Source organism: Camellia sinensis, chromosome 14 (assembly GCF_055761805.1).
Source record: "Camellia sinensis isolate YWXY chromosome 14, ASM5576180v1, whole genome shotgun sequence".
Taxonomy (NCBI): Eukaryota; Viridiplantae; Streptophyta; class Magnoliopsida; order Ericales; family Theaceae; genus Camellia; species Camellia sinensis.
In genome coordinates, this window is record NC_138974.1 from 15,969,675 (window position 1) to 15,983,027 (window position 13,353).

A 13,353-nucleotide genomic window follows, 5' to 3' on the forward strand; every position below is an offset into this window, starting at 1 on the left:
ATTAAGTTTTAAAGATCTCAAATACAAATTAAAGTCTCTATGTTTAAATTTGAACAAATTTTTTTCATCTAGAAACCAATTTTAACAAGTCAATGGCTAAATCTAATAGCATTAGGTGAGTTAGAGGCTCAAACCGAATTTTAACAAGTCAATGATTAGAGGCTGGAGGTTCATACACCCTCACTTTATTGTATCATAATTTAAATCTTTTTAATCCAAACATAATGCAATAATAACCAAATTGACAAATTAGGGAGTACAATGAAGTGAAGAACCCAAATTACTCTCAAAATAATGTGGGAATTATTACAAAAATATATAAAATAATAACAACCTCATGGTGTATATATCTAAAAAAAAAAAAAATACACAGAAGATTTGAACCAAAGAAAAAAAATGTTGTAACAACAATAACAGAGTATACCCCCAAACTTATATCACCCACTGTAGTACTAAATCTTTGTGCACTATGTTCTCTACAACCAAACAGACCACCTAAACAACTCTTCTACCAAAGTTTCACACTGTACTTGCAATCTTCGGAAACAATCTTTGCCGCCGGCGTTAAACTATCCACCGTCAAGTCACACTTGACCTTAACGGTGATCGTCCACGTCTTAACGGCACCGACCTTGATCTTCACGGGAGCTTTCAGGTTCAACTTAAACGGCACCGTTCCACTCTTCTGTTGAGCCACCAACGCCGAGTGAACGCTGCTCTTTAACAGAATGCTCGACCCCTTCAACGCCATCTGGAAAACTGTTGAGTTCTTTGACGGCTGGTAAAACGCCGGCAAAGCTCCGTTACAGAGATCGACGTCGGAGTAATAGACGCTGACGGAGCTTCCTGTCTCGTAGTAGATTCCGATCTTCTTGTTAGGGTTTTGAGCTCGGATAGTGACGTCAAATTCCGGCGAGATCGAGGAGAGTGACGTCAGGTTGAAGCCGCTGATTGCGATGTTGTCGACGGAGTATTTGGGGGCTTGGGGGCGGAAGATGAGGTAGAGGACGCCGGCGGTGGCAGCGAGGAGGAAGATGAGGAGGAGGAGGAGGGCGAGGGACCAGCAAATGCAGCGGCAACAGCAGCTCCGGCGGGGCTTCCGGCGAGCGAGTTTCTGCATGCGGCGGGCGTTTTCCGGCGGAGGATAGCGATAGATCTGGTCTTTGGGGACTTGGATGACGTAAGTTGCCGGTGGTGGGACTGGCTTCTCGGGGACGGGGTGGGAGGGCTTCAGTGGGAGATCAGTGCGATGGGCGGAAGACGACGTCGTTGATGCTTCGCCGGAGGAAGGTGGAGAGTCTCGGGGGTGAACTCGATCGGCCATTGTTGTTGATGTATGAGATCGATTCGAAGCTACGCTCTGAAAAATAGATACAGAGAGAAATGCTTGAAGAGTTAGATGAAGAAATAGAAGAGATGAGTGAGATTGTTGTGTGCTTGCATATATATGAAAGTGTGTGTGTGTGTGTGTGTAATGAAACCGCGTGCAAGACTAACGCGACTTTTGCTCTCATTGATTCGAGCAGTTTCCTCTTTCCATTTCACATTTCTATGTGAGTTCCAAATTCACCCTTATCTATCTTATTCACCCTTATCTATCTTGATTTTAATCAAAATTATCGATTTAGATTTATTTTATATATAAACTGTATATATAAAAATTTAATCATAATTACACTATCTCATTCGAGATAGATAAAGGTGAATGCCTAAAATTATTCATTCTATTTTTGTTTTGTTTTATTTTGGATAATTTTTTTCAATTATGACTCGTTTGCAAAAGTACAAATAAAATTATTACATAAAAGTATATTATTATTTTTAAAAAATTCATAATAAATATTATTATCTTAAAAAATTATTAAGTGTGTCATGTGTATATGATTTGATTTCGTTTAAATTTCAAGACAAACAAAAGATGTCAAGTGTAATAAGATAATAATTCAAAATAATTAACTGTTACGTTTTGAAGTTTATGAAAATAAAATATAAATAATTCATAGTGTAGAAAGATAATTTACCTATATATCTTTTAATTTTTGTTCATATTTCCATTTTTTCTTTTTTTGGCAACTATATTTCCACGGATCTTACTAATGACAGGATTGTCATTAAGATGTATTGAATGGCAAAATATTTATAATTTTAATACACTATTTTCCACATTTCAATATATATATATATATTACACAATTTTTTAACAACTCTTAGGGTTGTTTTTAACAATTTTCTATTTTTATTTTGATGATTTTATTTATTTATTTGTGTGACAAGGATGGTTGGGTTTGTGCCGATCTTTACACCATTGAACTCGGTCTAAATTCCAACAGTCATAATGCTTTTGTTAGGGAAAATGTCACAGTTGATTCAGTATATACACTATGAATTTTTTTTCGACGTAGCTAATTAAAGATTTAAATTTCCATTTTCGTCTTTATCCCAAAAGAATAAGTTATTTACTTAAAAAAAAAGAAGAAGGTAGTAATAATTTTTCTCTTATATTTTAATTTAATTTTTTTTTTCTATTTTATACTTTGATTGTTCACTTTTGATTATTTTTTATATAATCTATTGGATAAATTATACTAATAGTCCCTATAATGATATCTTCAATTATCCTTATTTGGAACAAGATTCAAAATTCATGGTCAAATATGTCACAATTGAAAAGACATGAACCAAAGTGACACAAGTCCCAAACTATAGTGACTATTAATATAATTCACTCTAACATATTTTACAAATAAAATTTATACTTTATTTGCCTTATTCTTTGCTTTATATCTCATATTCCTACATATGCTTTATATGATTTTAAAAAACAGAAGTCAAAAATGAAAACAAAAAGATTGAAACAAAAAATGAGACAGACAGGCATAAGATTTGAAGCCCAAAATTTAAATAAAAACAAAGGATTTTGCATCCATCCCACAAATGGAGTGCACGTTATACAATTTGGAATAATTTGATTTCCAATTTATTTGGTGAATTGGAGACATGTGTCTACTATAAATTTTATTTTAATGATTTAAATTGATTATTATTTATGGAGAAAAAAAAATCAAACTTATTTTGATAATCATCACCATATCAATTCATTATATTTATCTTTTAAAAAATTAACAATTTATTTTAAAAAATATATTTGTTATCAATTTTTTCAAAAACAAATATAACAAAATAGATGATTTGTGCTCAAGAATTGACAAGATTAATGATTTAAAAAATTAAAATGAGACTGAGTCCTAAAAGTCTAATTCCACGATCTAGTCCAAGCAGTGAATTGACAAGCGTCATCCATGTAATGTAATGTATATTATCATGATTAATATCAATTGTTAGTATTATACCATTATTTTATCAAGGTTGTTATTGCACATACTTGTAATAATCTAGCCTGAAAGTGAAAGGAATTTAGAAAAAGTGTAAAAAAAAAAAAAAATTGTAATGTGAAATATAAATTAAAATTTGACGTGACTGAATCCTACTTAGAATAAGTCTAATTCAAATAATAAATTTTCCATTTTTTTTAATACTTTATCGTGTAAATTTATAAAAACTAGTCATGTTTGAGAAAAAATACTTAGGCCTAGATTGTTAATAGGTTATTTTTTTAAAAAAAATTAAAAAATATTACAAATTATCACATTACTCTCCATTTTTTTACATATTGTTTTAATAAAACATTAATAAAATAACCATTCTCAAACTACTTAGTAGCAATCTCTCCCATCTTTTGTCTTCTCATCATTTTTTTTTTCTTTATCTTATTTGGAATTGAGATTGCACATCAACAAATCCATCAAGCTAAAATATTTAATTCTTGAGCCATATGCTTTGAAGGGTTCCTAATTAACTGTACTAATTCTTGAGCTATTGCTTTGAAGGGTTCCTAAAATCCAAAATAAAAGAAGAAAAATAAGAACTTGAAGTAGAAATGTAGGATGAATCTCAAAAAAACAAAAGATATATATAGAGAGAGAAGATTAAATTACCTGAAATGAGAAGAATGAGAAACAGAACAAACTTTTGTCTATGTGGTGGTGGTGTTTGTTTTTTGTTTTGGTTTCAGAGATATAGAAGGGTCTGTGAGAGAGAGAGAGAGAAAATGTTGAGCAATTCAGAGAGATAATGTAAGATATATAGTAGTTAGATGAGGGAGGAGAGTGGTTGGGGATTGAGAAGAACGAGTAAAAAATGGTGTACAGTTCATTCTTCATTGTCAAGATATGGGAACTCTCCTCTCTCTCTCTCTCTGTGCAAAAAAACAATTACACAACAACACAATTCAAAAAAAAAAAAAAGTCATGCAGAGCTTCCCAATTCTCTCTCACTTAATCACTATTTGTTGGTATTTGCTTGATCGGTGGAACAAAAAACATACAAACAAACAACCTTTTGGCGGACACGGCTTTCCTATTTTATAAAGACCAAAATACCCTTCATGTTGTGTTTAGTTAACCGAATTGAAAAGAATTTGAAAAATAAAAGAAAAAAAAATGTGTAAAATTATATGAAATATAAATTTATTTTATTCACATTTTATTTATTTTTTTTCTCTAAATTTTTTCTCAAATCTCTTAATTAAACACAACGTAAGTTAGGGGTGAGCATGGTCCGGATTGGATCGGATTGAGATAAAACCAGAACCAATCCGTTATCTACGGTTCTTGAAAAATTGGAACCAGTCCAATCCGTTTAAATCATGAATCCAATCCGAACCAATCCATTTAAACACGGATTGGATCGGTTTAGGACCACGGATTCACATAATTAAATAATAAAAAAAAGCACTATAATTTCATAAAAACATAAACATAGTGCTATAGTAGTTCCACAATAGCAACATATTTTTCTATGATAGCGACATACTATTATAGAATTTAAACAATCATAAAAAAATTGGTTTCACCATAAGTATTTAAACCATTACAAATTAAAACTAAAAACTAACAAACAAAAGTAACAAAAGAAGATATTATACAGGTTTAGGTTTGAATTTTGGTTTTATATAGAATAAGATAAGATACTATGGGGGAGGATGTATAATAAAATATGGACTATTTGTATACGGTCCGGATCGATTCCAATCCGGAACTGTGGGTTCAATCCAGAACCAATCCGTGGACTACGGATTTTTAATTCTTCAATCCGGAACCGAACCACAGATTCAAAAAATCAATCCAAACTTATCAAATTGGACTGAACTAGATCGGATTACAAATTTTACGAATTCCTTGCTCAGCCCTAACGTAAGCGTTCCTACCTTGGTTGCTTCATCTTTTGCTCTCCATTTATGTAATACATACAATCATTGGCGGTTCAAAAATTTCAAGGGGAAAATTGCTTATTAGTGGACAGTTTTAAAAAATAAAAACAAAAATTTATATATTACATATGAGAATATTTTTAGGAGTAAGTTTGATACACATTATACCCAAAATAAGATTATATTGCACTAAGGCTTTGTATTGTACAATCAAAAATATTTTTTGTGTATATTGATTGTGCAGCTCAAAACAAAAAATTCTTTATATTTTTTAGTTTCGCTAACAATTGAAATATATATATATATTAATTGTATGCTTTGGATGGAAGTCCATAAACAGCCACTCTTTTAAGAAATTATTTAGTAAGCTTAAAAAAATATGTGTTCATGTGTCCGGCCATGAAATGTTATAATTTGTCTAATATTTCCTTATTATTAAGATCATATATTTATTTAGACCTTTGTTATTGGTTGGGCACATTACCAACGGAAAAATTTTGAAAGATAGCATAATTACTCCACCTTTTTATCTTTTGAAAGATTGCTGTGTTGAGAGCAAGAGTGTGCGTAATACGGTTCAAGTGATTTAAAAGTAAAATTATAAATCAAACCATGAATAACAAATTAGCAAATAACCAAATCGTAGTTTGAGATGATTTCAATTTGCTAGTTGATTGAAGAATATTCATAAATAATTATTTAGCATTTTCATAATATATAACACAAAAATGCTTTAGAGCTCTAATATAGGAGCTCTAATAGCTCTAATGGGAATGTGGGACCCATTCTGATGTGATGTTTGTGCCTTGCCTTGTTTTTTTTTTTTTTTTTATTGCTTGAACACATCACTAGAGCTCAAATTAGAGCTCTAGATTTAGAGCTCTCTAGCATCCCTAACTTACATAATATTTTTTTATATATATAACACAAACTAATTTCACATCTTAAATCTCTCTCTCTCACTTATTTTTATGGAAAATACTTGAGACCCCAAAATGGGAACCCCCAATGATGTATGGACTAATCATGTGTTGTGTTTTTTTTTTTGGGGGGGATGTGGACCAATCACGAGTGAGGGGTGGTTGTGGGGATTGTATTTTTGGGGGGTCTGTAATATTTCTGTATTTTTATTTTGATATTGGGCATTGATTTAGACCCCCTTAAAACACTCATCCCCACAACCCCCTCACACACATGAAGGTTGGGGATTGAGTGAGAAGAAAAAAAAAAAAAAAAAAAAGTTGACCAATCAAAACTAAAGGGGTCAAGGGGGTGACCCCCAAAGGGGTCTCAACATTTATTCTTATATTTTATTAAAGGTTAAAAAAAAATATGTGTTGACCATAACGAAACGAAGTGGTTTCAAATGCGGATTATAAATTTCAAAATTTAATCTACAATTAGCAGATAAATAGATAAGGCTTGGGTTATTTTGGTGGATTTGATAATATTTTGCACAACCTTAGTTGAAAGGGCAGAGCTGGAAATTAATTTCTTAAAATTGACTTGCCAAATTTTTGTTGATAAGTCATTTTGGAGATTATGATAAAAAAATATACATATATATTTTTTACTTTTTTTATGTTCAACTAAATAATAAAAAATGTGTAAAATAATTTTGGAAAAATTATAAAAAAAAAATTCAAGATTTGTGGCCCATGTAACAAAATAAACCATACATTTTTAATTTTGCCAATTTAAATTCTAGACTTTTGATTTATTTTCAATCTAAACATTTGTTTATTTTTGTTAAGTAAAGTAACGAAAAAATAGTATTTAACTCATTAAACTCAACGCAATGACTGTTTTAGGAATTTTATGTATACTTATATTGAGTTTAATGATTATAATATTATTTTTTCATCAATTTTACTTTACAAAAATAAATTGATAGTTTAGATTAAAAAAACAAATCAAAAGATTTAGATTTAGATTTGAGATTGACAAAATTAAAAATTAAAATTTTATTTTATTAGAATCAAACTATACACTAATAATTTTTAGGTCAAAATAAACAAAGCCCAAACACAAGATAAATTTGAGATTATCTCATTTTGTACATACAAATACAATCATGGGCAAACACAAGGGTAACTTCTCGGAAAATTATTCATGTGTTTAATTTCAATTTTTTGGATTTATTTTTTTGAAAATTGAGTTCTTTTTTTTAATTTTTCATGTTTTTTTTGTTTTTAGTTAATATTTGTAAAATTTTAAGATTTGTTTTTTTACTTTTTTAAATATACATTTCTTAGATGTATCTAAAAAATAATGTACTGAATTCTCGTAATTTTTTTTTTATATATCTTCGGTATTTAGTGAATTTTCTAAAGATCTTTTTTTCACAAATATTATACTTTTTAAATGTATTTATGTTAGGTGTATCTAAAAATTAAAAAAAATTACTTAGAATATTAAAAAAAATTAGTAAAAACAAAAAACACATAAAGCAAAAATTTTTAATTTTTTGAAAAATGAATCTTGAAAACTCAAATCAAACAAGCTAATTAGATTGGATGTGTTTGTTTGTAAATTGTAAGGTCACTCCAAGACATACCTATCTGAAGAATTATAACACATTAAAATTAAGAATAATGATATACTAATAAAATTTTGTGTAAAATTTTCGTGGAATATGATGAGGTTTCCAGTAATCTCCTCATTTTTAATAATAATAAAAAAAATTATATTTTCATAATTTAAAAAATATCATTAACACATTATTTTTTATGTATTTTTGTATAAATTTGTGCTTGCAAATCATTTTCTTAACATTAGTGTTTCTAGTAACTCTTCAGGTAATTTTTTCACTCGTTAGTTGATAAATCAAAATTATTGTAATTAGTTTTTGTGTTTTGTGTAAATCTTTAGAGAGAAATTTTCCTCTTTTTTTTAATTTTTTTTTTATCAACGTGAAAAAAGTACTTGTAATTATGTTTTTCTCAGGAGATTGACTAATAAGTTCCATATTTTGGACTTGTAATTTATATAATCTCATATTTTGGGTGATTCTCCTTACACCACTATTTAATCTCTTTACACCCTCCATCTTATTACACCACTAAAAAAAATATAATTCTCATTACACCCCCAATATATTATCAAAATTAACCCTAAATTAACTATTTCATCTCTTTACACCACTAATTTTGGTAATATGATGGTAAACAATTTACATTATTCCGGTTTTATGTTGCTGAAAACAATAGATCTTTCCAACATTTTGTTGCTATACATTTACAGAGACACTTTCTTTCAAACAATGATTTTTTAATTTGTGGTGGCCTGTTCGGTAATACAACGCTAATTAATTTGAATTATTCCAGTGCCATGTTACCGGACAATATTCTTTTTCCCAATATTATGTTGTCGTCCAATTAGATGATGATAAGAAATTAATTTGGGCCACTTGTAAAGTGCATGTTCAATGATACATTGTTATACAAATGGAATTACTCTAGTGTCATGTTGCCAAACTACGATAGAGTTGTCTAAGCCCCTGTCGTTATACAAGTATCCATAAAAAAATTCATAAATCAAATACGCATCCATAAAATCATACATAAAAAAGTATTCATAAAATCATCAAATGTACGAATATACATAAAGTATTCATAAAATCTGTCATTATTTGCATTCATCAATCAAACATGTTATTACAATTCATCTTGGTAATTTTTAAGTAATTTTCCCCCTTAATAGAAATAGATATCCATACTTTTTATAACATGTCAACCTCGATCGTTCCCCTTGATCTTCTTGTTATCTCTATAGTAACCACTTCTTTTACAAGCAAGTGTAAGTCTTGGTTTTTTGCTATTGCCTCTCGCATCTAATGTCTTTATAACAATGACAAATCCAGTCTTCTTCCCAACGTCAGAAACCTATTTAATTAATGCTTCATGACTACTAAAAATCTAAAGATAATAAATATATTTATACATCAAATTATTAATAAAACTCAATATAATTGAAAATAAGAAAAAATCGTATTCATTAAAAAAAAAAAAAAAAAAACTTAACAAATCTCGTCTGTAATGAATTCATGACTATAGTCCACTAATATTGCAGTACTTATGTTGTTGCAATGAGTATAAGTATAATCATTCCAGGCAAAAAAATAAAAAATATAAAAAAATAAAACTGAAAATACACGGTAATGAGAAGTCGAACAAATTAAAAAAATTCGGTCTACGGTTACCGAAAATATATCTTTTATTCGGTAGTTGGCTACCATACTTATGTTTTTTGTTCAACAATGTGATGTCGGACTATATTATTTTGTTCGATTTCGAACCACCAAACGAAAGTCAAACTCCAGTCCAGAAAAATAAAACAAAAACCTACCAAATAAATAAATAAAAAACTCACAATTTTCACTTTTTTGATGGCTCTTCACCACTGTTTCTTCATCTATTAGTTTCTTTAATGATCAAAATATTATGATTCTCACTTTTTGAAAAGAGATGTGTAAGAGAAAAGAAAAATTAAGAAATGAAAAAGAAGAGTATGGATTGAAGACCAAGAGGTATAAGGAGATAACAAAATATATTTAATTTTAATGTTTTGTCCTTAAAGATAATTTCACACATGGATAAAATTGGGAAAAAGAAAAAAACTCATATGAAGGGTGTAAAGAGGTAAAGTAGTGGTGTAAGTAGAATCACCCCATATTTTTTCTTATGATCCATTTAATTCTTTTGGATGTGTAATTACTCATTTGCTCGCCACATTGGAGTGCCACATTTAGAAAAAATACACTAAAGAGTTTTTTAGTGTCATATCATACTCGCCACATTAGAGTGTCACATTTGAGAAAAGTACATTAAAGAGTTTTTAGTGTCACATCATATTCACCACGTTAGAGGACATGTCACGTTTGGAAAAAGTACACTAAAAGTTTTTAAATTTTTTAGAGTGTCACATCATACCCGCCACGTTGTCACGTTTGATAAAAGTATACTAAGGAGTTTTTATTTTGTTTGAAGTGTCACATTATATTTGCTACGTTGTCACATTTGGAAAAAAATACACTAAAGAGCTTTTTTTTATTTTATTTTAGAGTAAAAGTTTTGGAATGTCACATTATACCGTTACGTTGTCACATTTAAAAAAAAAAGTACATTAAGGAGTCTTTAATTTTTTTGGAGTGTTACATCATTAAAGTGTCACATTAATACCTACCATATTTTTAGTGTAACATCATACCCACCACGTTAAAAGTTTTGGAATGTCACATTATACCGTTACGTTGTCACATTTAAAAAAAAAGTACATTAAGGAGTCTTTAATTTTTTTGGAGTGTTACATCATTAAAGTGTCACATTAATACCTACCATATTTTAGTGTAACATCATACCCACCACGTTAGAGTATCACATTTAAGACAAGTATACTAAAGAGTTTTAATTTTTTTAAAGTGTCACATCATACTTACCACGTTGGAATGTCACATGTCACGTTTAAGAAAAGTACATTAAGAAATTTTTAATTTTTTTAGAGTGTCACATCATACCCGCCACATTGTCACGTTTGATAAAAGTACACTAAGGAGTTTTTATTTTTTTTGAAGCGTCATATCATACTTGCCACGTCATATTTGGAAAAAAAACACTAAATTTTTTTTAATTTTTTTGGAGTAAAAGTTTTGGAGTGTTACATCATGCCCGCCACGTTGTCACATTTAGGAAAAGTACACTAAGGAGTTTTTAATTTTTTTTTATTGTCACATTATTAGAGTGTCACATTAATATCTGTTACATTAGAGTATTATATCATACATGTCACATTAATAAAAAGATATAGCTGTCTACCAAAACAATACCAAAATAAAAAATAGAACTACATGAAAAGAAACTCTTCACTAATAGGACTTAAAAGATCAATAAAAAAAATTTAAAACTAATTGAAGCACTTAATTATGAGATGGATTTTCTTGATAAATATATTTTTTTGATATCTTATTTTATTTATTATTTTTCTTTTTTTTACAATGTGAAAAATATTTTGTATTATCATCTTTTGATAGAATTTTGTTGTGAATTTTAAATGCATGAAGTTCGCGCTCTATACAATTGTCCGTAGGTTACATTTAAAGTCTGTCTATAGGCACACCATTTTCTACGATCAACTGATAATGGGAATGAATCTCACATCATCAATTAGCATGGGCCCACATAGGCTACTTTTAAAATTTGAGTATAGGCACATTATTTTTTAGGAAAATTGTAGGCTATTCACACAATTTTTTATTGTGTTTTTTACGGTAAGCAACCTCACATCATGAATTGGCATGGGCCACTCTCATTGCAGGTAAGTAATAGAACGTGTTGACTGTAGGTAAGCAATAGAACGTTTTGCTAGTATTATTGCTACGTGCACTTATTAGTGATGGGAATAAATAAAATTATATTTATTTTGACGATAATTGTTAATATAGAAATTATTAAATTATTTTTATATAAAATATTAAAATAAATAAAAAATTATAAAAAAATTAAACATTAATGCTTAAAAAAATTCTCAATATGTAAAAAATAAAAAATATATAAATTTTTTTAATTCCCACACTATTTTTCTAATACCACATCCACCTCCTCCATCTTAATCCTCTTTCCAACCTCCATCTATAACCTCTCATCCATTCTAATCACTTCCTCAACTCTACAAACAAACACAACACTACATAACTCCACCTCCATCCCAATCTTCTCCCATCTATTACATCCCAAAACAAACGAGGCCGTCTCTAATGATTTGTTATTAGAATTGTTATTATTATAATATAATAATAGTGATATTTTAATTGTAAATATAACGATTATTAAATTTGGTAAATGTTAAAATTTATTTTAAATTTGACACAAATTTTGTCAGTTGTCATATTCACTAATTTAATCAAAATCAACTATTTCCCTCCCTTCCTTCCTTTCCTTTCTCCTAACAAAATAGATACATTTTTGTAGAACCAAACACAAAAACTGATATCGTCTCAAACACACCAGTTTCTGTGTTTAGTCTTGCCAAAATGACATCTAACCATTAAAGCACCATAGCTATAATTCTACCATTTGCTACTATTCATTGTCAAATTATAGCATTGGCAATGCTATTATAGCATTTGTCATTAGAGATACTCTTAATTAACTATTTTCAACTATTTCAAAAAAAAATTTTTTAGAAAAAAAATCTGAATTTTGATTGGATTAATCCAAAATCAAATAAATTTGGCTAGCATATGAATGAAAATTTGGCATTTTAAAATTGAGTTTTTTTTTTCCTATTTTTTAATTTGTTTTTAGTGAATATTTTTAAAATTTTAAGTATTTTTTTTAGATGCACCTTAATTAGATGTATCTAAAAAATAAAATATTTATAAAAATCAATAAATACACAAGAATACAAAAAATGCACTGAATCCCAATATTTTTTGGTATTTAGTGAATTTTCTAAAGATTTTTTCATAAATATTATATTTTTTAAGTGTATTTATGTTAGGTGTATTTAAAAATAAAAAAAATTTACTTATCATATTAAAAAAATTCAATAAAAACAAAATATATGAAAAAAATAAAAAAAAATTAATTTTCTAAAAAATGAATCTTAAAAACTCAAACCAAACAAGCTGATTAGATTAGTTGTGTTTGTAAATTGTAAGGAGTCGCTCCAACTTATCTATTTGAAGAATTATAACACATTAAAATTAAGAATAATGATATACTAATAAAATTTTGTGTAAAATTTTCATGGAATATGATGAGGTTTCTAGTAATCTCTTCATTTTTAATCAAAACACAATTATATTTTCATAATTTAAAAAATATCATTGGCACATTATTTTTGATGTATTTTTGTATAAAATTTGTGCTTGCAAATCATTTTCTTAACATTAGTGTTTTTAGCAACTCTTCTGGTTATTTTTTGGGAAAATTATTTATAAATCCTATTTGGAAGATTTATTTAATGTGAAGTCCTATAAATATTCTTGTAGAGTTTGAAGTCCTATTTAAATAGGAATGTGTTCCATAAGGTCTTATTAGTTGTAAATGAATGATATTAGTGTACTATTATATCCCTGATTTGTT

At 28.5% G+C, this 13,353-nt stretch overlaps 1 protein-coding gene across 1 annotated transcript; it reads right to left on the bottom strand.

Moving 5' to 3' along the window:
• Positions 1-262: 262 nt before the first annotated feature.
• LOC145807460 (NDR1/HIN1-like protein 13) lies at positions 263-4,345 on the bottom strand. The gene is made up of 2 exons (XM_082905669.1): positions 3,996-4,345; positions 263-1,360 (listed from the first exon to the last, which is right to left on the bottom strand). The coding sequence occupies exons 1-2, from the start codon at positions 4,218-4,220 to the stop codon at positions 509-511; spliced, it is 1,077 nt and encodes a 358-aa protein (XP_082761795.1). The 5' UTR covers positions 4,221-4,345; the 3' UTR covers positions 263-508.
• Positions 4,346-13,353: the final 9,008 nt, after the last annotated feature.

Excerpts from the sequence above, each read along its gene's own strand:
- LOC145807460 (XM_082905669.1), bottom strand. The coding sequence starts at position 4,220 with ATGAAGAATGAACTGTACACCATTTTTTACTCGTTCTTCTCAATCCCC. Across the intron at positions 1,361-3,995 it reads TCTCATTCTTCTCATTTCAG|AGCGTAGCTTCGAATCGATC; the intron begins GTAATTTAATCT and ends TCTATTTTTCAG.